The 26,915-nt window shown below is 41.3% G+C and overlaps 1 protein-coding gene across 28 annotated transcripts in view; it reads left to right on the top strand.

Moving 5' to 3' along the window:
- MCF2L (MCF.2 cell line derived transforming sequence like) overlaps positions 1-26,915 on the top strand; it is a 278,619-nt gene that overhangs the window by 159,387 nt on the left and 92,317 nt on the right. For 27 of the 28 annotated variants that reach the window (XM_042861425.2, XM_065581010.1, XM_042861416.2 and 24 more), the window contains one exon: positions 12,221-12,335. In XM_042861425.2, the coding sequence (XP_042717359.2) occupies positions 12,221-12,335 (115 nt within the window). Of the gene's footprint in view, positions 1-1,856; positions 1,876-12,220; positions 12,336-26,915 lie in introns of those variants that run through there. The other variant, XM_065581009.1, reaches the window with a different exon arrangement.

Below are 26,915 nucleotides of genomic sequence, written 5' to 3'. Positions count from 1 at the left end.
GATTTCAGCTGTTTATATCTGAAATGTCATGGTGTTGTAATTGTAGGTGTCATGACCCCAAAAGGAGTTGGGGGGAAGGGGGTTCACAAGGTTATTGTAGGGGGAGTTGTGGTACTGCTACCTTTACTTCTGTGCTGCTGCTGGTGGTGTTGCCTTCAGAGCTAAGATCCAAGCTCTGAAGGCAGCACTGCTGCCAGCAGCAGCACAGAAGTAAGGGTGGCATGGCATGGTATTGCCACCTTTATTTCTTCACTGCTGCTGGTGGGGCGCTGCCTTCAAATCTGGGTGCCCGGCTAACAGCCACCGCTCTCTGGCTGCCCAGGTCTGAAGGCAGCACAGAAGTAAGAGTGACAATACCGCGACCCCCCTAAAATAACCTTGCGACCCCCCCCCCCGCAACTCCCTTTTGGATCAGAACCCCCAATTTGAGAAACGCTGGTCTCCCCATGAAATCTGTATAGTATAGGGCAGGGGTAGGCAACCTATGGCACACGTGCCAAAGGCAGCACGCAAGCTGATTTTCAGTGGCACTCACATTGCCCGGGTCCTGGCCACTGGTCCGAGGGGGGCTCTGCATTTTAATTTAATTTTAAATGAAGCTTCTTAAAGATTTTTAAAACCTTATTTACTTTACATACAACAATAGTTTAGGTATATGTTATAGACTTGTAGAAAGAGACCTTCTAAAACATTAACATGTATTACTGGCACGTAAAACCTTAAATTAGAGTGAATAAATGAAGACTCGGCACAACACTTCTGAAAGGTTGCCGACCCCTCGTATAGGGTAAAAGCACACAAAAGACCAGATTTCACAGGGGGAAACCAGATTTCACAGTCCGTGACGCATTTTTCATGGCCATGAATTTGGTAGGGCCCTAAACATATTCATGCCGACCTAATTTTCTAGTGTAGACCAGACTGAAGTTTCTGTTTTCTAACTAGGGGCAAAAAAGTGCTCGTTGTTGTATAAGAAACAGTCTTACTAAATAACTGCAAGAAGGATTTACTACTTTTTTCCCCCGCTGCGAGTTAAACCCTATTATGAATAGAATAGATGCAATCCAATTGAATGCAATTTAAGCTTCCTTAGCCCCCCAAGATTCTTTTTCACACAGCCACAAGCATATTTAGCACTCATTAGATCCACAGTGCAGTGGAGCTTAACAAGAGCAGCCATTTCTCATTCCAGGTTATTGAATTTGTACTTAACCCCTCGATCTATTATGAGTAGGCGTTTTTGTTTTAAAAGCTAGTGCAGCTGTTTAAGGAGGGGTTGTGATAATTATTTACCTTTTTTGTTGCAGTTTACCATTATAGTGCAATTTGACGTTATGCATTTTGTCTATTTTTGCACTCCATATTTATCCTAGTGTTCATATTAAAGTGTGTTAATAGTTAACTTTCAGTGCTCTTCTATACAGTGTTGCTATGGGTTCTGGGAACACAAGAGCAGTGTTTAATATTCTGTCATTGAAGTTATGTAACAGCTTGCTCACACTTGCATTGTGACTTTGCTGCTCTGCTGTTTAGGATATTTATTTTTGTCCGTGAGAGTGTTGGGTTTTTTAATACTTGTTTGACCTTGTAATATAAAATAAATTACAATTAATGGAAGTATATAGATTAAGAATATTTTTATTAAATAATTTCCCTTTAAGAGTTTTTAAGCTTGGTACATTATTTATTGCCTTAGGTAGATGCACTTAAAATGTAGCAAAAATAGCAGTGCTGCATATAGTTGAATATGCAGTATTTTCTCTAATAAAATATATTATTTATTTAGCTTTGAAATACTTGTCTGAATGTAGGACCATAACAGGAAGACGACAAACCTCAGCACAAAGCCTTATCCACCTCGGGCACCTCTTATGGGTAGGAGACCACGGCCTTTTCCAAACCTCTTTTTGTGATCGTGGGTACCTCTGGATCAGTTAACTCTGTCGTCTCTTTTTCCCTTAAGGGTAACAATTCTTTCATTTCCTGTGGTTGGCAGACAGCATTTCTCTCCCTATGTCAATAGCCCCATCCAAGTTTATACTTGAAATTAAACAAAATACTTTGTATTTAAGAAATAGAGAAATGAAATAGTAAAACTAAGAAAAGCTTTTAAACGTAACCCTATTTAGTCAGAACCTTGAAAAATCATGCTAGTACAGACTGAGTTTAAAGACTGTAGTTGTTGCTCTTAGACATTTATTCCACCTAATCTATGGGTAGCAGTCCTGGCCAAACACCAGTTTAGCTCCAGACAGGGGTCCAAGTGATCCATTTGTGTAGCAAGTTCATGCCCGTCCCCACAATTAAAATGATGTTCCTTGGCATGTCCCTTTAGTCATTGTTCTCTCTACAGAAGAACTTTTCTTGTTTTGGAAAGCATGTAACATTTTCATTCGAATGTTCAGACATTAGGTCTGATGTTCCTCTCAGACATCAGTTTGAATAACTCACTCCCTACAGCAGTATTTTTCTTTTACTTTACTGTCTTTTCTATTTTACTTGGTATTTTACTCTATTTTTATCTTTGTTACTCTTTGATCTTCTAATTTCCTTCTGTGTTTCAAAGAGTTCTCTCGAGCCTTTGTTACCTTTTCCAAGGACATTCTCTCCCTCTGTGGGTGATGAACACCTTGCTTAGGGCTTTGTTCCTTAGCACTTCATGTTATTTTCTCACTCAGACACCTGCTCAGATTTTTTTTTCTCCCCTGAGTGAGAAGTTGCCATATTTCCTTTATATTCACACTTAAACTCCCTGCAATTGTTTATGCACAGATACGTTATAACAGAATATAGATGAGTAAGAATAGACAAGACAAGTGTATCTTATCAGAATGTTATCTGCACAAGTTAATTGTCACAAGCACCTTGAATATCATAAAACATGATAAAATACAAATGACTTCTGGCCACCACAAATACTGAACCACTCATTCCAGCTCCCTTTTCTATGTATTGTTCTCTGGTACAACATGTAATGTCAAACAAAATGTAGATTAGATAATCATGGTAAGAGTCACTATCTCCTTTAATGTAACTTTTATAATACACATTTACGCTTTTGTTTGTAATTCCCATGTTACCTGCCTTTTCTGATAATTATGCATACTTTTTGCAATTGCAACTTGAAAATTAGGTTGAAGTACTAGTTTTTAGAGTACTTGATGCTCTTGGTCCTTGAGATTTGTATGGCAAATCCATGTATTATGTTGCTACTTTGCACCTTTGTTTTATATTTGACTTTTATGTTAGCAATACTCTTCCTTTATATTAGTGGTCCCCAACCTTTTTCATCTGGCGGGCGCCAGACAATGAGCTACGGAGGACCGTGGTGGCGGACGAGCATCCGCCGAAATGCCGCCGACAAGTGGCAACATCAATAGGCGTCGCTGCCAAAATGCCGCCGACAAGCAGTGTCATCCAGAGGCGTCGCCGCCGAAATACCACCGAAAATCGGTGGCATTTTGACAGCAACACCTCTGGTTGACGCTGCTTGTCGGCGGCATTTCGGCGGATGCTCGTCTGCCGGCGAGTACGTGGGCGCACTTAGACCCCTCGGGCACCGCGTTGGAGACCCCTGCTTTTTACAGTATGCAAATAACAGCTGTTGCAAGATTTGTATGCTAACTGGTGGAACTCTTTTCTATAGTAGCCACAGGAATGACACTGCTTTTAAAGATTTGTTCAGAACTTTTGGCCAGATTCTTTGTCATGTTCCGGGCCCTTTTTACTGCCCATAAACTGTCCAGAGAACCCTATAACAACTGTGTGGGTGAAATGAGACAATCACCATGCTCTTGAATGAGCTCACATAGAAAAATGATAAAGGACACACAAAAAAAACCCATGGCACCTTTGGGTGAACGTTTTTCACAAAACAGTCACTCCATATCTGACCTCTCAGTCCTCATCCTCAAAGGAAACCTGCCCAAAACCTTTAAATCACAAATCTGGGAGCTTGAATTCATAACTTTTGCTAGATACTACAAATCATGGGCTGAATAGACACACTAGATTTATGGTTTATTACAGCAATCTGTAATCCACTAACCCTACCCCACCCCTTTTGTCCTATGACTGAAGAGGGGTTAGCTGACCACTTCACGGTTAAAGGTCTCTTACAATATGTTAATTCCTTATGTTGAACAATCTGTTCCAATTTGTATTTAGCTATGACGCGGAGTACATATCTCAGACCTGAAGAAGAGCTCTGTGTAGCTCAAAACCTTGTCTCTCTCACCAACAGAAATTGGTCCAATAAAATATATTACTTCATCCATCTTGTCCCGCTAATATCCTGGGACCAACACAGCTACAACAACACTAAACAGATCTCACCAGTTGAGGATTCCCTTACCATGGTGGATTCCTGAGCAGATGTACAGCTACGCCACTCCCATTGCAGCCCCAGGATAAGGAGGGGGTGTAAAGCTCTGCTGTACTCTGGCAGTTCTTGGCTGGTGGACAGTCCCTTGTGGGACCATATCCAGCCAGCATAAATTAGTTGTGAGAGAACCAGCCACCAGATCAGCAGCTGGCTCCTTTGCCCCAACTAGCCGCGGACAGAGGGTGCACTGTAGAACCTGTGTCCTTATTTTCATGTTCTTTGTATTCTCTTGTGACTCCCCTGAACAGAAGGAAAAGGTGCTTTACAAATTAAAAGAAGTGACCCAAAACTATTTATTAAGCCTCTAACTGGTGGGAGGCATAACGGATTTATAGCTGTAGGATTCTCTACGTTTGATTGTTTGATTGTTCTTCTTTTGTCTGTTAAGGTAGACAAAAGGCCTGGTCTTGCAAAACTCCCATTGAATGTATAGCCACGTTGAACCTGTTTTATAGTAGATGCTTTCAACAAAATAAAAAATATAGTATGTTAAACCCTCGGCAAAAGAAAAGACTAGAAACTACATGTGTTCAGACTAACCAGAGCAATCTTAAATTTTAGAATTTTTTGCTTTGATTTAACAGTTTTAATATTGTATTGATCCTGTTTTCAAGGGGGGGAAATAGAATTAATCTAAAATTTGGAGGTCATCTTGGATGTCTTACAGCTTCTGTTGGTTTTCAGAAACCAGATAGGTGGTATAACTTAAGCTGAAATTTTGCTGAGAAAAAAACAGGAATTAAACATCTATCTATAGAGATAGATATAGTGTACCAGATTCTCAGGTGGTGTAAATTGGCATAATTTCTTTGACCAAAATGGAGCTGAAATGCCCAAACTGAGGATCTTAATCGATATTTTGTGGGGTGGGAGGAGGGGGAGGGTAGAGAGGGTAGCGCCCCACCAGCAGCAGTGAAGAAATAAAGGTGGCAATACCATGCCATGCCACCCTTACTTCTGTGCTGCTGCTGGCAGCAGTGCTGCCTTCAGAGCTTGGATCTTAGCTCTGAAGGCAACACCACCAGCAGCAGCACAGAAGTAAAGGTAGCAGTACCACAACTCCCCCTACAATAACCTTGTGAACCCCCTTCCCCCCAACTCCTTTTGGGGTCATGACACCTACAATTACAACACCATGACATTTCAGATATAAACAGCTGAAATCATGAAATTATTGATTTTTAAAATCCTATGTCCATAAAATCCACGTTGCCAGTGGGACAGCTGTTACCACTTCCCTTGCATTGTTCCAGCTGCAGACCAGAGTTTTAAAATTTTAAAATAAAAAGTTAAAGTACTTTTGGTGCCATACACAATTTTTTAAGAATTCATTATTTGGCCATAAAATATTAAATACATTCTCAAATTTGGCTAAATTGTAATCCACTATAGTTTGTAATTACAGATACTTTTGAATCCCTCTGGATTAAATGCAACCCTAAGAAGAAACACAATATGTGTAAAACTCCTTTCTTGTTCCAAAACCAATGTTTCAACACGTTTTTCTTCTCTGATCTTTTTTCTGTATATAAGGAATGCAATATAATGAATAAGAAAATAATGCAGATTTTAATCAACCCCATACAGGTAAAATTGTTCACGAGTATGTTGAGTACTTCTGTTAATAAGTCAATTTTTTCTTTATAGAAAATTGAAATTCCAAATCAGGAGGAGGGTTTCCAAACACTGTCTCTTCAGGCTTGCATTGACTTAGGAATTAGTTACATTAGTCCCAAGTGCTTGAGCCTTGGCATCGCTCCATACAGAGAAATGGAATACAGCCAAATTATGGCTTTTAAACTACTGGTGTAGATTTGGGACACTTAATCACGCTAATACTTTTGGGTTTTGTTTGCTTATATCAATCAATGGAGAGACACCATCCATTTTTTGAAAATCTGAATATCAGTTACAACTTCCCACCATGGATTTAGGTCTGAGGATCCCTGTCCTTACTCCTTTTAACTAATACCATTTGCCTTCTAATTACCCCTTGCCATATCGTGTCCATTACCCTTCCTGACCAAAAGGACTGGAAAAAGTGCTTTTGAGAATCCATCAGTACCATCCCTTACTCAAGTGGAATGGTCACTACTGAATGTTGCACAGCTGCCTTCCATCTTTCTCCTGTCACTTCACCAAAAAAATCTGAGCAGCCTTCTTCACTATTCCCAAACCCTTCTAGCCCTAAGAAGAAGAATCTGTGTGCAGCTTATCTGTTTGGGGGCTTTTTTCTTTCTGTAAAATAATTCTAGACACTAGCCTATGCTGTTCTTCTGCTATGACTGAATCGACAAGTGTATTAATCAACGATCCAAGCAGAGAATTCTTCTTTGAGTCTTTTATTCATTTTACTGTAGTGCAAGTAATTGTCACTTTGTGATTTCACATTAGCACCATACTGAGATGTAAACATTATTAATCATTTCTTGTTTGAGATTGTACATCAGATAATTGATGGCAACACGCTCAGATACCATTGTGTAAGAACCTGAATAGAGCAGTTTCAGAGTAGCAGCCGTGTTAGTCTGTATCCGCAAAAAGAAGAACAGGAGGACTTGTGGCACCTTAGAGACTAACAAATTTATTAGAGCATAAGCTTTCGTGGACTACAGCCCACTTCTTCGGATGCATATAGAATGGAACATATATTGAGGAGATATATGTACACACATACAGAGAGCATAAACAGGTGGGAGTTGTCTTACCACCTCTGAGAGGCCAATTAATTAAGAGAAAACAAACTTTTGAAGTGATAATCAAGCTAGCCCAGTACAGACAGTTAGATAACAAGTGTGAGAATACTTACAAGGGGAGATAGATTCAATGTTTGTAATGGCTCAGCCATTCCCAGTCCTTATTCAAACCGGAGTTAATTGTGTCTAGTTTGCATATCAATTCTAGCTCAGCAGTTTCTCGTTGGAGTCTGTTTTTGAAGTTTTTCTGTTGTAATATAGCCACCCGCAGGTCTGTCACTGAATACTCTCACAGATCTTGGGAGACAGACCTGTCCTCGCTTACAGACAACCCCCGAACCTAAAGCAAATACTCACCAGCAACCACACATCACTGAACAAAACCACTAACCCAGGAACCTATCCTTGTAACAAACCCCGATGCCAACTCTGTCCACATATCTATTCAAGTGACATCATCATAGGACCTAATCACATCAGCCATACCATCAGGGGCTCGTTCACCTGCACATCTACCAATGTGATATATGCCATCATGTGCCAGCAATGCCCCTCTGCCATGTACATTGGCCAAACCGGACAGTCTCTACGCAAAAGAATTAATGGACACAAATCTGACATCAGGAATCAAAATACTCAAAAACCAGTGGGAGAACACTTTAACCTGTCTGGTCATTCAGTGACAGACCTGCGGGTGGCTATATTACAACAGAAAAACTTCAAAAACAGACTCCAACGAGAAACTGCTGAGCTAGAATTGATATGCAAACTAGACACAATCAACTCCGGTTTGAATAAGGACTGGGAATGGCTGAGCCATTACAAACATTGAATCTATCTCCCCTTGTAAGTATTCTCACACTTGTTATCTAACTGTCTGTACTGGGCTAGCTTGATTATCACTTCAAAAGTTTGTTTTCTCTTAATTAATTGGCCTCTCAGAGGTGGTAAGACAACTCCCACCTGTTTATGCTCTCTGTATGTGTGTATATATATCTCCTCAATATATGTTCCATTCTATATGCATCCGAAGAAGTGGGCTGTAGTCCACGAAAGCTTATGCTCTAATAAATTTGTTAGTCTCTAAGGTGCCACAAGTCCTCCTGTTCTTCTTTTTTTGAATAGAGCAGAACGTCATGAAGCCCTAGTTTGCCATGTCTATATCCACCCCTACAAGTCCTTCTGTAATCACGCTGCTTCCATGACATTTGCAAACCCTCATCCTACTTTCATAAAGTGTTACATTAGAGAAAATAAAATACAATTACAGTATGTGTGGAAAACACCACCACTTTGTCACGCATATGTTGTCTGTTTGGATTTTAAGTTTTTCAAGGAAAGGACCTTGTCTTTACACTTACCTGAAAGGTGCTCAGCATGGTTTTTGGAAGTATATCAACAATGAGAGAGGCTGGGATTTTCAAATGAGTCCAAGGGAATTAGGCACCGAAGTCCCATTGGATCTGGGTGTCTAGCTCTTATAGCCTCTGTTGAAATCCCCAGCCCTGGCGTACCATAGTTCTCAAGTGAAAACAGTTATCTATCTATTTTGATTTAAATAATTAAAACATGCCTATACAAAGCTCATGGTGCTTTTGTGCATATTTAATATTAAAACTTAACCCCAGCATTATTAAAACAGTCAAACAGGAACTCTGCCTGCCAGCCACCTACCCCCAAAAAAAAAATCCTTTCTACCTCTTTGTTGCTGCAGGAAATATAACCTCAAATTTCTCTTTAAAAAAAATCTATCAAATAGATGGATTTGCAGCCAGCCTGGAAGATTATCAGATTCAAGCCACTTCAGACTGAGGAGGAGGAGCCCGTTCCTGAGTCCCAGAGTCCTCGCAGAGAACAGTCTGGCGGCAGACCCCTCTCTTTTAAAACGAGAGAGATCCGGCTCGAGCACCACAGCTGGGTGCAGCTGGGCCAGTGTGTCACAGAGAGAGGCTGTCCCTCAGATAGGCAGGTCCAGGCAGGCTCAATTAGCCATTGAGGAATTGTTTCCCATTCAAAACTGTTAATAGTTGAGAAATCTAGGACTCTCAGGCTTATAAATGGAAGGGGGACAAATGTATTTTTATCTTTTTGACTTTTTGCTTTTATTCTTCATACACATCAGAAATGAAAAAAATCTGCTTGAAAATGTGAGGCTAGTTCTACAGAATATTCCTCCATTGTTTTTTCCCAGTCCATTAATCCCTTGGGAAACTGTTGTAACATTTATAGATTTTAGGGAGCTGTGCAGCAGTGAATCTGGCCCCGAAGATCAAAATTGCAACTAGCTTCAATAGAATGGGCTGCTTATATGAATCAAGATTATTCATGCCAGTAACAAGTCTTGCAGATTCCAATCCCAGTGTTGGGAGTTACCTATCGGTAAATTGAAAAGGTCAGGGAAATGTTATCTGCCTTTCCTTCATATACATAGGATCATGATGTTCTGTACTCACCTAAGCTAAATAGGAGTTGGTTCATGAGGATGCTTTCAGGCATGTGCAATTAACAAAATAATCAAACACAAGCGAAGACTTATTAAAAGGTAGATGAATTTATGCCTCATTCATAAGCAGCTTCACTCAAAGAAGGAAGATCTATGGAACATCAACATTTAAAAAAAGACCAGATTACCCGAGAAAAATATCTGGCATACAAATAATAATTAATACTTCAGGTCAAATGACTCCAAAATTGTTTTCTACATTATGGCCCTAAAGCAGAAAATCATTTCATCACATGCCTAGCTTTAAGCATGTGGTGATGTGTTGCTAGATAAATATTAGTGTTACAAAAAGAACAGGAGTACAGTATACTGTGATAGTTTTAAACTTTAAAACGTATATTGCAACCACATTACTCCTTTTTTTTATGTTTATTTGCTTGCTTGCTTTTTTGTTTGCTTACGTTCCAGGTTTCTGGCTTTCTGATTTGTAGAAATTAATTGGGGCAAAGCAAGCAGCCAAGAGGAATACCACAGATTATTTATAGTGGATGTCTGTTTAAAACTGCTACATTTCAGACTTCAGAAAGAAGATCCTCCTATATTGAAAAAGTATATTCTAGAGACAGGGCCGGCTCCAGGGTTTTGGCCGCCCCAAGCAGCCCAAACAAACAAACAAACAAACAAGCCGGGATCGCGATCTAAAAAAGCCGCCATCGCGATCTGCGGCAGCAATTCGGCGGGAGGTCCTTCACTCCCAGGCGGAGTGAGGGACCGTCCACCGAATACCTGGACCTGCCGCCCTTCTCTGGAGCGGCCGCCCCAAGCACCTGCTTGAGAAGCTGGTTCCTGGAGCCGGCCCTGTCTAGAGAAACCCAAACACTTAAAGAGTTTAGGATTCTCTGAGGTGTAGAAATAAACATTATTTTGAATAGGAAGAACATTTTTAATAAAACTAATAGAGGAAAATGTTTGCTCTCTCTTTTTTGGGAAGGGAAAAAGGAAGAGAGATTAAGATAATCAAAACTGAACTTGATTTACGTTTGTTTTGAATATTTATATGGCTAAAATTAACTTTCATATGCTAATGCTTGGCAGTGTCATAAAGGGTGTGCTGCAAAGCCATGCTATTTGCACAGTAGTTGTAATTTTTCCTCTTGGAATGTATCCAGGATGATTCATTTTTAGTACAATTTACATTCAGGAGTTTTACAGAGATATCACCATGTTGCATGAAAGTAAGCTGAGCATAGTAACACAAAGTAACCAGAGTAACACACACACAGTCATGGATATATATGCTTTTCTGATTACGGTTGTTTTGGAGCAAAATGTTTATTTTTATCAAAATAACTCTATGAATGTAGATATTTCTTTCTGAGTTAATGTCAGGTGCACTTAAATTGTGTTTCTCGTATTATCCTAAATTTACAGCAGCATTATAATAATTAATATTATTGTTGATAATATTGTTAGAAATAATATTATAGCTAATTTATTCACATTGTCAGCTGTAAGGTTGGGGAAGAATTTCCCCATGGCATTGGCAGGGACCTTATTGATTGTTTTGTTCTCTTCTCCTTTTGTAGCATTGAGCAGGGATGATCTTTTAGGATTGGGTGGGTCTGTTCCACACTATTAACTTTGTGCAGTTGCAGGGGATTAGAGAACCTTGGCTCTTCTTTTATATATTAATTAATCATATTTTTAACTGCAATGGTGACGTATATAAAAATACTTATATCTACAAAACCTGTGGGAAATACATTTTAAACTATTTCACTTCCTCTTTTCTTAATTTAGATTCTTTGTAGTGCTGGACAAGTCACAATAGGTTCAAATAAACACTCAGAAGCTCAGATGTTTAATTATACTTTTATCTCTTCCACTTCTGTCTGCAGAATTGGACAGGAAATCTCACCAGAAACAGACTCTTGTTATTCTGCCACTGCTTCCAGACAAGAGTGGAAACTGGAAGTGTAGAGCCTTGCAAAAATAAAACACAACAGGGGATTACATGAGCATTTTCAACCCTGTGAAAGGTTTGGCTCAGCTCTGGGTGAAGGTTCCAAGTGACTCTAGTTTGGGTGGTTTGGATTTGAATTGACAGGTTTTATTTTAAATAGTTTGTCCATTTCTCATTTTATGTGGAGTATCTTTGCATTCAAGTAAAGTAAATTGTATGCAAGGCGCAGAGCCGTCCGGTGTTAAAACCAGTTCACAATGGGAACAAAGACACTTTACCTTTTATTTAACAAAAAAAAAAAAAAAGTTGGAAGTACTGGATATGGTGGATCATGTTTCCTAAATTGTACTTGAAAACTAGATTACTCAGAGTGAACATCCCCATTTCTGTAAAAAAACAACAGAGGGTCCTGTGGCACCTTTAAGACTAACAGAAGTATTGGGAGCATAAGCTTTCGTGGGTAAGAACCTCACTTCTTCAGATGCAAGAAGTGAGGTTCTTACCCACGAAAGCTTATGCTCCCAATACTTCTGTTAGTCTCAAAGGTACCACAGGACCCTCTGTTGCTTTTTACAGATTCAGACTAACACGGCTACCCCTCTGATACCATCCCCATTTCTGAGGACTACATAAAAATTATTTTTTAAAAATTATTACAATAATTGGTTTGCCAGGAAATATTAACTACATAAGGTGATTAATTACATATTGACACTTTTGCTTGTGCTTTTTAGGTGGCAGAGGAGAAGACGGTTGCCCTGTTATTACATTCCCAGACTACCCAGCTTTCAGCGAGATCCCAGAGAAAGAGTTTCAGAATGTCCTGACATATCTAACTAGCATTCCAAGGTAGGTGCTTGTTGTGCCAGAGAAAACAGCAATGGTTATCAAATATGTTTACATTCAAACACCTATGTCACACAGGTTGCAAAGTTCTGTGACCAAGTAAATGGAGAAAAGGAACAATACCATTTTTCTTATGATGGATTATAGTCATTAAGAGTTTTTATTGGTAAGATAGCTCGAAACGAGAATTAAGAGAGAGTATTTATACTTCACCGGCACAATCAGAGAAGATAATTCTCTGCTGCAAGCAAATGCAGTTTTTGAGCTATGCCCCTCTATTCTGTGAAAAGAATTGGCTGGGTCCTATTGTTTCACTGCATTCACTATTTAATTTAAAAATGTACACATGCTTGGGGCGACATCTCATTCTTGTTAACAAAACCAAACTTGGAAAAGCCGGTGTTATTTGGTGTCTCTCCCTTCTGGACTTTTGAGGATTCCCTGTTTCCCCAGTCACTATTTTACACCCTGTTACCTTGTTGAGACCCCACAATGGAACAGCAGCCTTCCAGCCAAGGAAACACTGGGTGGGCAGGACACCACACAGAACGTGAGAATACTACTTAGTTATTCACACCTTCTTCTACTGATCAATATGTGTATTCTCTTTTCCCCCAGCAGCTGAGCCCACTTTCTCTGCAGCACGTTCATCTCCTTCTGGTTGTGGTGCACGAAAACTGGCCTAGCAATTTACCATGGTTCTCTTACCTAGCAGTGTGGTGCATTTTATTAATCCAATGGGCCAGTACACAGAAACCATGTTTTATTGTAAGCTTATTGTGGAATCAGGATGATTCCAATTTTTCTGATCTCCAGAATGAGAGACACATTTTATTTTATTTTATTTTATTTCTTTTAAATTTTAAAATCTTCTTTGTTGCTAAATACATCCCCCTATTCTCAACCATTGGTTTTGCAAGGGTCAGATGTAGGATTTGACTTTTTACTTGATCAACCTAAGGTATCTTAATAATGGCTAGGTTCTTTGTATGCAGAGACTACTGCCTATCATGTTGACCAACCTTGTTTTTATTGTTGACTTGTACTCCCCCATCTGTCTATGTCCATCTGTCTTCTTTTGTCTTATACTCAGATTATAAACCTCTTCAGGCAGAGGCCATCTTTTTGTTCTGTGTTTGCAAAGCACGTAACACAATGGGGTCATGGTCTATGACAAATGTCCCTAGGCACTACAATAATACAAATTATAAATAACAATAAATAATAGGGTAGAATGCACTACACATATTTGGTCAACGTACTGCAATACCCCAAGGTGTGTTGTTTTGTTGCATTATTACAACAATGTAGGAGAAATGTAATTATACTATACATAGCTCTCTGAGTTAGAAATGGCTGACTTATAAAAACATGATTATCTAGCACTGTCCCTTAAGCAGTGTTTTTTCCCCTTTGCATCACAATAATAGCAGTATGTGAGCAGGGGAGACCAAAGTAAATTGCATAGGTGCAGCTACTAGACTATATTTGAAATAACTGTTGGTGGTAGGTGGCCTCCATATAAACTGTTTTATTTACGCTGTACTCTTTTTAAAGAAACATTTGTTTTTTCTTTTGCATATTATTGTTGTTTAACTTTAGTCTCACCTTTTTTCATACCTTGCTTGCTACTCTGTAAAGAGACACCATAACAGTGGTGGTCTGTTCTACACACCACAGTGTTACTGGCAGTGGTCTGAGCTGTACTTGATGACTCTGCTGTATACCAAACTATGGGTAGGCTATAAGTAGGTTGCCAGAGTTGAGAAATCAGTCTGACCAAGTCTCTCTGCAGGGGGCTGGTGATATGAGGAGAATGGAAAATTCCTAAACAGGATGGAGATTTTAGGAACAAAGCAGGGAGTTAAGAAGGACTCGTAGGGAAACCAGGAAGAAGGCTTTTTGGAGGAACGGGAAGCTTTGGGGAAGAGACAGGCACGAGAGGGGAATAGTTGGGCATGCTTTCATAGTGGGAAGGGACTTGATTGAGCTGTGAGATCAACCAAGGTCAAAGCAAGCTGACCTGGAGAGAGTGAGAGAGAGAGGGGCACTTCCTAGGTTAAAAGACAAACCATGTACTGCAGGAGAATCAATCCTGGATGTCCCTGTCCCCATCCCAAAGAGTGCTCCATAGTGGTGAGGAAATGGAGGCAGGGAAATGCATGTAGGGTTTACTATTCTGTGCATATCTTGTGTTAGTAAGTAAAGAACAATGGTGTGTTAGGATCCTATGCAAAGTGTGTGCGTGCGCATGCACATGCACATGCAAAACCGACCACATACCCCCATGGAGGTAAACTCTAAAGCCCACGAAAGCTTATGCTCAAATAAATTTGTTCGTCTCTAAGGTGCCACAAGTATTCCTGTTCTTTTTGCGGATCCAGACTAACACAGCTGCTATTCTGAAACCTGTCTAAAGCCAGTGTGCCCACACAACTGGAGTTCTGAAAGAGTGTGTAATTAAGCTACTGGAAGTCTAATGGTGGGGAGGGCAGCACTACTCCCAGGGGCCAGACTGTTGGACCATGGGTCCCAGCTCTTAGGGAAGGGGGTGCTAGACAGAGGGTCTGCACCCTGAGTATGTGCCTAGAGACTCCAAGCTTGGGGCAGTGCCTGAACTCTGTTGAGACTCTGGAGGCTTAAAGCCCACTGGATTTGGAGAGTGCCCAGCTAGAAGGAGCTTTACCAGGGCGCTGTCCAGGACAGTCCTCTCCATCACAACCCACAAGTCCTGCCTCCCCAAATAGTGGATACAAACCTGGGCCTCCAAGGGAAGGGAATGGTGCAGATGAGTGAACCTGCATGATGCAATGTGTATAGGTTTATATGTATATATATTGCAAGCTAACAAAGGAAATGGATTGGGGGGAGGTCCTCAATCCCTTAGCAGTTTGAAATATTCTCTTAATTTTTAAAAACTAAACAAACTACATTGAGTATTTTATTTAATGCAATGCAACTCCCTCAAGTGGATATGGTTGGAATTACAAAGTGTATTAATATTTTATAGATACAACGATGTAATACAGTGAACAAAATCCTCTTGAGAGCATCATCTAACGTGTGTTGTAATCTTTGTAAATGTTAAATACAAAGCTCTTTTGTGACCAGTTTTATCAACCATATACATTTAATTCTTATTGCTCTAGCAGTGCAACTCACGGATTAAGGATGAGTGCTGTAGAGCAGTGGTTTTCAACCAGCAGTACGTTACCCCTGGGGGGTACACAGAGGTCTTCCAGGAGATACATCAATTCATCCTGATATTTGCCTAGTTTTATAGCAGGTTACATAAAAAGCATTAGCAAAGTCAGTACAAACTAAAATTTCATCCACACAAAATGAGAACGTAAGCAATTTGTCAGTAATAGTGTGGCTGTGACACTGTTGTATTTTTAGGTCTGATTTTGTAAGCAAGTAGTTTTTAAGTGAGGTGAAACTTGGGAGTATGCAAGACAAATCAGACTCCTGAAATGGGTACAGCAGTCTGGAAAGGTTGAGAACCACTGCTGCAGGGTGTAGACTATGAATGATTGGTAGCTAATCCCTTTACTGTTCCTGTTTTGATGAGATGCAGGGTGTGTATCTGTGTTTTTAAGTCTGTTTAAAGAAGAGCTTTAAAACCATTGTCTCTGTAGCAGCTACTGATATTTTTGACCGATGATACTGAATAAAGTAGGGTTTTATCTTATGTAAAGGGTGGAGTTTCATGTTTTTGTGTTGCTTTGCTTTGCTTATAAAGAAAACTAAAGTTTAATCAAGCCACCTCAAGTTGCTTTTTAAAAGTTTTTACAGTGGTGTAATCCCCCAGCAACAATAATTTAAGCAACAATGCAGGAGTAGCAACCTAAGCTACAATGCATGGCAGTATGTAACTTACTAGGGAGCTGCAGCCTAACAAAAATATTTAAAAACTAAGGTCCTGACACTGCAAACACTTATACACATTAATAACTTTAGTCACAGGAGTTGGTTCCATTTGAAATCAATGGCACTGTCATTTTAGTAAAGTTATGCACATGCTTAAGTGTTTGCAGGAGTTAGGCTTAATGTTAATAATGTTACCTTACTGAGATGTTGTTAAAGTACCTTGAACAAACTGGGAATCAGTACAGAGCAATGACCCTACAGGCTTGTCTTCACATACAGCATGACAGCGGCGCAGATGCACTGATACAGTTGCGTCACTGTAGCGCTTTAGTGAAGACACTCCTCTACCGACGGAAGAGCTTCTGCCATCAGCATAGTGAATCCACCTCCCCGAGAGGCGATAGCTATGTTGACAGGAGAACTCCTCCCATCAGTATAGCGCTGTCAACAAAGTGGGTTAGGTCAGTATAACTACATAGCTCAGGAGTGTGGATTTTTCACACCCCTGAATGACATGGTTATACAGACATAAGACTGTAATGTAAACCTGACCTTAATCTTATACCAGTTAGAAATATTCATGGGGCTTAAAAATAATTCCCTCCAGGGCTACTCTCCTGGTCTGGTGGAGAAAGCAGAGAAGACTGTTTCTTGCTGTTCCATCTCTTTACTGGGTGGGTGCTGTGATCATAGCTGCTGCTGAGCTATTGAGAGGAAGATGAGGTAGTACAGGACAGCGATAGTTCATAATTAATAAGTGGGTGAATGCCAGAGGACCCCAGTTCACATTGTCCAATGTCAAGCATCAATATCTTGAAGTGGTACAGGCACCCTTGGGTACTCTTAGGATATGTCTACACTGCAATTAAAAAACCCACAGCTAGGGTGAGCAGATGTCCTGATTTTATAGGGACAGTCCCAATTTGGGGGGCTTTTTCTTATATAGGCTCCTATTACCCTCCACCCCCTGTCCCAATTTTTTACACTTGCTATCTGGTCACTCTACCCACAGCTGGCCTGTGCCAGCTGACTTGCGCTCACAGGGCTGGACTAAGGAGCTGTTCCATTGCAGTGTAGACGTTTGGGTTTGAGCTGCTTGGGACCTGACCCTGACTCTGGTACCGACCCCAGTACCAATGTCCACCAGAACCATCTCCAGAATGTAGTTGAGGAAGAGACCGGATCCCCTCCTCTGGAAGCCTCCTCCTCCTCCCTAGACGAGGCCATCATGGGTCCCAGTAGCTTGCTTCCACAGGATAATTTCAGGGCCTATCAGGACCTTCTGAAGTGGGTTGCTGCAAACCTGAGCCTGGAAATTCAGGAGCTCAAAGAGGCATTGCACAGCCTTGTTGATATCCTGGCTGCAGCAGCTCCATCCAAGATGGCTCTGCCCATCAATAAGGCGGTGATGGGACCAGTCAAGGCCCTGTGGCAAACTTCTTCTCTACTCCCCATCTCAAATAGGGCAGAGAAGTAGTAGTATGTGCTGGCAAGCGGGTTCACATACCTGTACTCACACCCCCTCTGGTGGTATCTGCAGCTAATGAAAGGGACAGGCAGAGCCAGTCGAGCACTACCCCAAAACAAAAAGATGCGAAGAGATTAGATCTTTTCAGAAGAAAGGTTTATTTGATGGGTAGGCTTCAACTACATATCTCCAATGAGCAAGCTTTGCTGGGAACATTGGATTTTAATTTATGGGACTCCTTGACTAAATTCAGAGACTCACTGCCCCAAGAGTCAAGGGGATGGATAACTTGATGATTACGTGTTCTGTTCATTCCGTCTGGGGCACCTGGCATTGGCCACTGTTGAAAGACAGGATACGGGGCTAGATGGACCTTTGGGCTGACCCAGTATGGCCGTTTTTATGTTCTTAGGAATTTGTGACCCTCTTGGAAGAGGGTAAGAACATAGCCAGGACCTCTCTCCAAGTGGTTTTGGATACTGCCAACTTGGCAGCCAGGACTATGTCCTTTGCGGTTACCATGAGGTGCAGTTCTTGGATCCCTTCTCCTCCAGATGTGGGCTAGTGTCAGTTTAGTCCCTGAGCAGACACCACTTGGACGCAGTGCTCACATTTCCTTCTCTGGTCCTCGTCTCCCTGGGCTGGTAGGCCCAAGATTGGTGATGAGGGCCTGCCCTTTGTTACCTTTCAACCATGGGCAACCTTAATCTCAGACATGTCGGACCTAGGGTAGAATGCCCACCTCAACAATCTCAGTACTTGAGGCCTCTGGTCCCAAGAGCTTTCCCTCCACATAAAGGTCAGGGAGCTCAGGGTGTTCCTCCCCCAGATCTCAGGCGAGGTGGTGCAAGTCCTGACAGACAAAACTGTGGCCATGTTTTACATCAATAAGTAGGGAGGGGCTCAATCTTCGGTCTTGTGTCAGGAGGCCATCCGTCTGTGGGACTTCTGCACGAAGCACTCCGTTCATCTCGAGGCGTTACATCTCCTGGGGGCCTGGAATGTGCTGGCGGATCACCTCAGCAGATCCTTCTCCTCTTACCATGAGTGGTCCCTTCATCCAGAGATCACCAAATTCATCCTCCAAAGATGAGGGCCTCCACAGATGGACCTGTTTGCCACCAGGCAGAACAGAAAATGCCATTAGTTTTGTTCTCTGCCCGGACACAGCCTTGGCGCCCTTTCTGACATCATCTTGCTCTCATGGACAGACCACCTACTTTATGCCTTCCCCCAATTCCCTTGGTTCACAAGATCCTCCTAAAAATCAAATGGGACAAGGCAAGAGTTATTCTGACAGCACCAGTGTGGCCGCACCAGCGTTGGTTCGGCGCATTCCTGGATTTCTCGGTGTCAGATCCCGCTCTGGCTCCCGCTCTTCATCCCTCTTCATTCAGACCTGATTTCACAAGACCACGGCCGATTACTTCACCCAAACCTTGCCTCCCTGAACTGAACTACAGGGATGCGGCATGGCTGAACGCTGAAGAACAGGCCTGCTCGGAACAGGTTCAGCAGATCTTGCTAGGCAGTAGCCAGCCTTCCACCAGGGCTATCTGCCTGGCCAAGTGGACGTCTCTCTCTTGTTGGGCTTCTGAATGTGCTCTCTTTCCATCTTAATCTTCCTTTCAGTCTATCTTTGACTATTTGCTCCACCTAAAACAGTAGTGCCTGGTCCTCTCATCCATTAAAGTGCATTGGGCAGCCATCTCAGCCTTCAACCTTCCAGTTAACAGCAGGTCAGTGTTCTCCCATGAGATGATGGTTTAGTTTCTCGAGGGGTTGGAAAGACTCTACCCTCAGATCCACAAGCCAACCCCTCCATGGGACTTCAGCTTGGTTCTGTCGAAGCTTACAGGCCCCCCCTTAGAGCTGTTAGCATCATGCTCCATGACACTTCTGTCCTGGAAGGTCGCCTTCCTGGTGGTGATCATCTCGTTCAGAAGGGTCTCTGAGATCAAGGCCCTTACTTCAGAGACATCCTACGTAGTGTTCTTCCAGGATTCGGTCCAACTGTGCCTCCATCCGGCCTCCCAGCGAAAGGTGGTGTCACAATTCCATAATAACCAGGTCATTTTATTACCGGTCTTCTTCCCTAAACCTCTCAAAAACTCCGAAGAACAATGGCTTCACTCGTTAGACGGGCTTTTGCCTTTTATATTGAGAGGATTAAACCCTTCCGCAAATCCACACAGTTCTTTATAGCAATAGCAGAAAGGATGAGAGGTCTACCTATGTCAACCAGAAAGATCTTGTCCTAGATAACTGCCTGTATTTGAGCTTGCTGCGAGCAGGCGACAGTCCCGCTTCCTCCCATCTTAACCTCTCCATTCCACAAGAGCCCAGGCTTCGTCAGCAGCGTTCCTTGCGCAGGTCCCAATCCAGGACCTCTGCAGAACTGCGACCTGGTCATCAGTGCATAGCTTTGCATCCCACTATGCCATTACCCAAATGCCACCGTTTTTTGGGAGGGCAGTGTTGCAGTCAGCATGTCCATGAACTCTAAGCCCACCTACTGGGATACTGCTTGTGAGTCACCTAATGTCGAATACTCATGAGCAAGCACTCGAAGAAAAAATGGTTAAAATCTAGATATGAATCTATTTATGTGGACCTCATCCCCATAGTTTCTGAGCACCTAATAGGTAAATTAAGATGTATTTATTTACACATGCATGGAAATGATAGCTATTTTTAAAAAAAAAAATTCCAGCTACCAAACTTAGTTTCAAAAGCTAATTAAGGTTAAGTAACAACTTGCTCTTCATTTCTGCCTCACTTGCACAAACTTGTATGTTAACTTGGTACGTTCTGCTCTTTACTTTCTTGTAGACCATCCCTTTTGGTCTCCAATTTGGGAGAATGTCATTGTCCTTGGGTCCCAACTGCTTTAACTCTAGAACTCCTCTCTTTATTCTAAGAAGCTCTCTTGAGTTCCAGGAACCTCCATTGTTTGACATTTTTAAACCAGAAATTAGGGAACAACCCTGCATTAGATCTTTTGCATCTCATGGGTTCTGAGGTTCTGTTACTGCAGTTCTCCCAAACTTCAGGGAATCCCTACTTTATTATTGATTATCATTTTATTTAGCACCACAGATGTACATTGCTGTACAGTGAGTCAAAGACGCCAAAAAGCACACCGCCTAACAGCTCAAGTTGATGCAATATGCAACAATTTTGCAGCTTCAGTGTCCGCTTCCTTCTGCTATGTTTTGGCTGCACTCACTCCTCTCCATCGGTTTACAACCCAAGGTAAAGATGCAGAACCTACATTGTTCTGTTACACTCACAATCCCTTTCCCAGAGTCATTGGCTAGAATGGTCCAGGGCTTCCAGTTAAATCTATTGTGCTTTGTATACTATTCCTTTCACATGGCACAGCTGCTGAGCTGTTGGAAATACCATATGCTCTTATGAAAGAGAAAATAATCAATTTTGAAATTTGTTTCAAATGATTGCATTCAGTCATAAAGCTGAATACAATTGAAAAGGTTTTGTACCATCCATGTGCCAGTGGTTCAGATGTGATGACATTTTGGCAAACATTACTTAGAGCAATGGCTCTCAACCTTTCCAGACTCCTGTACCCCTTTCAGGAGTCTGATTTGTCTTGTGTACCCCCAAGTTTCACCTCACTTAAAAACTACTTTCTTACAAAATCAGACACAAAAAATACAGAAGTGTCACAGCCACACTATTACTGAAAAAATTGCTTACTTTCTCATTTTTTACCATATAATTATAAAATAAATCAATTTGAATATTAACATTGTACTTACATTTCAGTGTATAGTATATAGAGCAGTATAAACAAGTCATATGTATGAAATTTTAGTTAGAACTGACTTCACTAGTACTTTGTATGTAGTCTTTTATAAAACTAGGCGAATATCTAGATGAGTTGATGTACCCCCAGAAGACCTCCTTGTACCCTCAAGGGTACACACATCCCTGGTTGAGAACCACTGACTTAGAGAATGTCTCAGTTTAACTAGGTTTGGAATTGTTTTGAGCTTGGTTTGAGTGGGTGAAATTCACTTCTGTGCAGTCAAAACCTATGTATTAATTAAATCCCATTTTTATATCCTCAGGGTTTAAGAGGGATTTAAGCAGTGCATGGCTCTTGTAAAGGCCCACTGCCCACAGGTAAATTTTTTTCACCCGTTGAAAACAAAGGGAAAAGTGAGCATTGTAAAATGATGAAAGTTAATTATTAAAAATATCAGACATGGTACAGGAACTCTGTCAACCACCATTATTGCTCTTGTTTGAATCACTCAAGAATTTAACAAATGTTTTCCCCTTCTTATTCTTGTCCTTTTCTATTTGACACAGGTTGATTGGCTATTTTTCCTCCTCTGTTTTTAAAATTTAACATAACTTTGTCTTTTGGAGTCACTGGCAGCACTGATTACTGGATAGATGTAAATATTTCTAGTTTTTGTTTTTTGTTTTGTTTGTTTCATTTGTTTGATGTGGGTGCCACACAAGTCACATTCCAAGATTTGTGTTTTTTTTTTTAATTAAAAAACTAGGAATGTAAAATCTGAATGCAAAATAGGGATTTAGAATCTGGTTGATATTACTTGCCTATGACTCTTTTTTTTAAATTGTCACATTTTCAATCTAAATTATTAGTGTCTCCAAAAACAAACTTTTTTGTTCGTGTAAAATTCAAATAAGATGGTAATTGGTTTTAATTCTCTTTGGTTTCTAGACTTTTTAAGAAAAGATAGGTATAGAAATTCTCCCTAAAATTCCTGGCTGTACATTTCAGTAGGAACAGTACTTGATCCCTGAACAGTTGCTGTTACGATTGTTTATTTTGCCACACCTAGGAGTAATCTCAAAGAATTCCCTAACATCCTGTATGTTCGGCTTGAAGATCCTGTGCTTCAGCTTTATTGTTTTGATACTCTTTGCTGTGTAAAGACAGCTGGATGTCCAAGCCAACTCCTTGCCTTTAGTAAACATTCTGTATTGTAAATCAGACTTTGTAAGGAGTGTGGTGCACCAATGAAGCAGCCCCATGCTGAGCCTAACCCCATAAATGCAGGCATTTCTTAAAATTCAGAAACATAAGAGAAACAAGCATAGTGAGTTCCTCACAGCTCTGGAACTATAATAAATGCTACAACCTGAGCAGCTCCAGCAGAAGAGAAGCAGAATAGGACTACTCATTACTAATGTAAAGGGACTGTTGGCCCCTTACTAAAACTCAGTGGGAGCTTTTTGGTTGGGTAGCTCCCAGTACCAAAAAGAAAGGGGAAGGGTTGATGGGAAATCAGGATCCTAAGACTGACGGTCCCCAGAAGTAATGGGGAGCCAGTGCTCCAGGTCAGCGGGCAGGCTAATGAGGGAGTCAGGAGGCTGGGGAGGGGGGAGGGTCCTGTCCTATGTGTGAGCTGGAATTGCCTGCAATGGACATTCCAGAAACGGCTGGTTGTGATGTCCCTGTGCCACAGAGTGGGGTTACATATTTTCCTTTAACCTTTCTCATTTTTTCCTTATTTTTTTTTAATTGGTTGCTGTTTATTCAAGTGTATTTACCTGAAATATATGCAGTGATCAGTGGGTCACAGCAGCGTCCAGTGCAGAGAGAGCACCCTGGAGTGGGGGCACCCTAGTCCTTGTCCTAAGTGACCACAACAAGGTTGGGGTTTGAACCCCCCAGGAATCCTGGGCCCAGCCTTGTTGGGGTTACGAGGACTCTGCCACACAGGAGAGTGGAAGGGGAGCTCTTGAGGTCAGGCCGGCCTCTCGGTAAAGGAAGTGGGAGTGAGGACTCAGATCCTTTTGCTAGCCCATTTCACCTGAGTCATTTATAAGCCAGAAAAGTTTCCCCCAATAGCAGGACCATTCCCCCGCTTACACTAAGAAGTTTCACGGATCCCTCTGACAGGGTTAACGAGGTTGGGTTTTTTTGTTTGTTTGTTCGTTCCCCCCCACACACATTTCTTTTCATGGTATGCCAATCTTAATCCTAAACAGGTTAGTCCCAGAAAATCACAACTTTCCAGCTGAATTAGAGCCCTTTAATGTACAGGGTGTTCTCCATTTGGGGGCAGGAAAAATATTGCTAAAGAACATTATAGTATCATTGTTTTTATGGATATACTTTTGAAGACTATCTTACTTATTTTTACAGTAGCATTTAAGGGGTGTGACAGATTTGGAGCTGCTCTCTAATTCATGAATTCTGTTTGCTGGCCTACTTATTGGGATGTTTTCTTGCTCTCTCTTATCTCCACAGTACAGTTAATAATTTGGTACAGGAGAGTAATACCAGTTGGTGTAGGGTAAGAAAATTAACAAGGGTCAAATAGCATCAAGTTTGGGGGGAGGGGCCACAAAACCCACAACAATCACCACAACCACCTTGTTCAAAGTTTCAGAGTAGCAGCCGTGTTAGTCTGTATCCGCAAAAAGAAGAACAGGAGGACTTGTGGCACCTTAGAGTTAGTCTCTAAGGTGCCACAAGTCCTCCTGTTCTTCTTGTTCAAAGTGTTACCTGTGAAAGTGCTGCAAAGCACTACAACCCATATGGCATAGAAGAAGTTTGTTTTTTCCCCCTCAAATACTGATGCAAGACAAGGCAAAGTCTGGAAAGCCCCAGATGTGCACTGCTGTTTGTACCTGGGGAACACTTACATGTGCAGGTGTAACGTCTTACAGGCAGTCGCCAGCACTTGAGTTCACTGTGGGGGGAACAGTCTCTAAATTGCACAGTTCAGTTGCGATGCTGGGACACTGGTAAAATAAAAAACTGCCTATGGTGGTGTTAAGTATGGTGTGGTAGCTGAAGAGGACCACTCCTGGCATGAACCCAAGGAGTGTTATTTTAATTGGTCTATGTTTTGTTAATCTAAATTTCCTGTGGTAATAAATAAATACTTTATATTTTGTACCAGTTTTTTAAATAATGTAATTAAAATAAAAGCCAAGTTAAAATTACAGAAGGATGCTTTAAAGGCAGAGCCATCTTATATTGTAGATTTATACCCTGGTAGACTGTACCATAGAGGGTGAGCTTGCACCCCCAGTTCATACTTTAAGCCTAGTATTAATGGTAGTTCAAATAATTACAACTACTGTGGTCTTGGAAATGTGTTGCTCTGTAATGAACTTAAAAGAACACAAAAAGACAGAAATATAATGCAAATAAACACATGCTAATATAGAAAAGAAAAACAAAAGCAGTGGCATGTAGGCCTGGCTTGGCATGAGTAATTGGACATGGGTGAGGCCTCATTTCTTGGGAGACAGAATTAAGAAGGAAAATAGTTCTGCAGGCTGGAGACAGAATGTCTGTACTAGCTAAGATAAGCGGAAACACGCAGGGAACCATTTGCAATGGACAAGATAAGTGGATAAGATAAGTTGGGAACCTAAAGATTAGTTAAAGAGTAAGTCGTGCGTGGGCAGTGTGTGGGCAGAGCATGCTGTACAGGGATTGGTTCCTACAGAAGTACCAAGCCAATCCCAAAATGAGTAATGCAATGTATAGTAAGTGCAATGTAACTAAGAAATGTATATAAAGAAAGTTTGTTTTGTAACTTTTGGTACATCCTATACCCACTCCCTACACTTGAGTCTGATCAACTCAATGTAGCTTTGCTGTATGCCAAATAAAGGAACCTAAGTGGTGAGATGAGTTGAACTGAGTTCTTGGGGAACCGAGTGGAAGAGGTCTCAGGGTGGGACCCAAACATTGTATTGATTTGACATAAGAGTTTGTCTGGGTAAACAAGCAGAAGGGAAAAGAATGACTCTAGATAGCCACCCCTTGCAAATACTGAGAGTTGTTAAGGGACAATGCCAGAACCATTGGCATTGAGGACTCGGCTCAGACTCCTGTTTTGACCAGAAGGGCCAAAGCCTGAGAACACTGAAGAACAAAACTGTAGCAGTGTTTGAAAGGGGCAGCAGCTGTTTGTGGGAACCAGACTGAGACAGGACCCTCTGGGCCGATTGAAGAAGTTAGGTCTGCCTAAGTTACCATTAGGTGATGGTAAAAGTTTAGGTACGATAGATGTGGATAGACTGTTTCTAAAATCCTTTCTCTCTAATGCTTATTACAACTGATAAAATAAACTTTGGTGATAAGAAGGCAGTCTGATCACTGTATACTGCTGGTCACGCACTCCTGAAGAAAAGAACTGTTGGTGCTGGAACTCAAGCTGAATCTGCAGCTTAAGAATGGTTGATACGCAGGGTACAGTAGCCCTAGGCCCAGTCTAACAGTAGGAGAATTGCTAAATTCCACCCCAGGATAGATAAAGGTACCAGGCCTGACATCTTAGGACAGAAGTGCAGCTAGCTCTGGAACCAGGACATGGTGTGTCAACTTAAAGGATCACCCTTACATCTGAAAATTTGTGTACCTATTATTGTTATAACTAACACCTAAGATCATTATAATTGAAAGATGAGAAAAGAAACATATAGATATAGATATATTTTCAGTTGGCTTGCTCTTTGCATTTTGACAGTAGTTTGTGCACAATCAATTTCACTGTTTCCATGTATTAGTCAGTAATCCCTTATTTTATGTGCGCCTTTTACATATCTACAAGGGACATATCTCTCCTGTCTATTGGGATATCTCTCCCATCTGTCGCTGGAAAAATCTTTGCTCATGTCCTCCTGAACCGACTGATTTCATCCGTCTCTGAAGCTAATCTACTGAGACTCAGTGCAGACATGATTTTCAGTTTCAGGCAAATACAAGAAAATATATTGAACCAAACATGAATCTGTTCAGTGTTTTCATTGATCTCACAAAAGCATTTGATACAGTCAGTAGGAGAAGGATTATGGATGATCCTCAGCAAACTTGGTTGCCCACAAAACTGGTAAAGATCATTTGTTTATTTCACGAGGGGATGCAAGGTCAGGTACTTTTTAATGGAGATATCACTGACTCCTTTCCCATTTCAAATGGAGTCAAACACGGCAGTATCCTTGCCCCTGTACTGTTTAACCTCTTCTTCACTCAAGTTCTCAACCATGCTACAGATACAGACACGACGGCTCAGTCTTCAATCTTACAAGGCTTAAAGCAAAAACAAACATAACAAAACTACTACTAAGAGAAGTACTCTTTGCGGATGATTGTGCCCTCCTAGCACACACACAGGATGGTAGATCGCTCCACTGAAGCATCAAAATTGTTTGGCCTCACAAAAAACTGTGGTATTGCACCAATCATCTTCACCACTCTGGCCATATCACCAAGCGTA

The sequence above is a fragment of the Chrysemys picta genome, chromosome 1 (genome assembly GCF_011386835.1).
Source record: "Chrysemys picta bellii isolate R12L10 chromosome 1, ASM1138683v2, whole genome shotgun sequence".
Classification (NCBI taxonomy): domain Eukaryota; kingdom Metazoa; phylum Chordata; order Testudines; family Emydidae; genus Chrysemys; species Chrysemys picta.
This window is presented reverse-complemented; position numbering and strand designations above follow the sequence as displayed.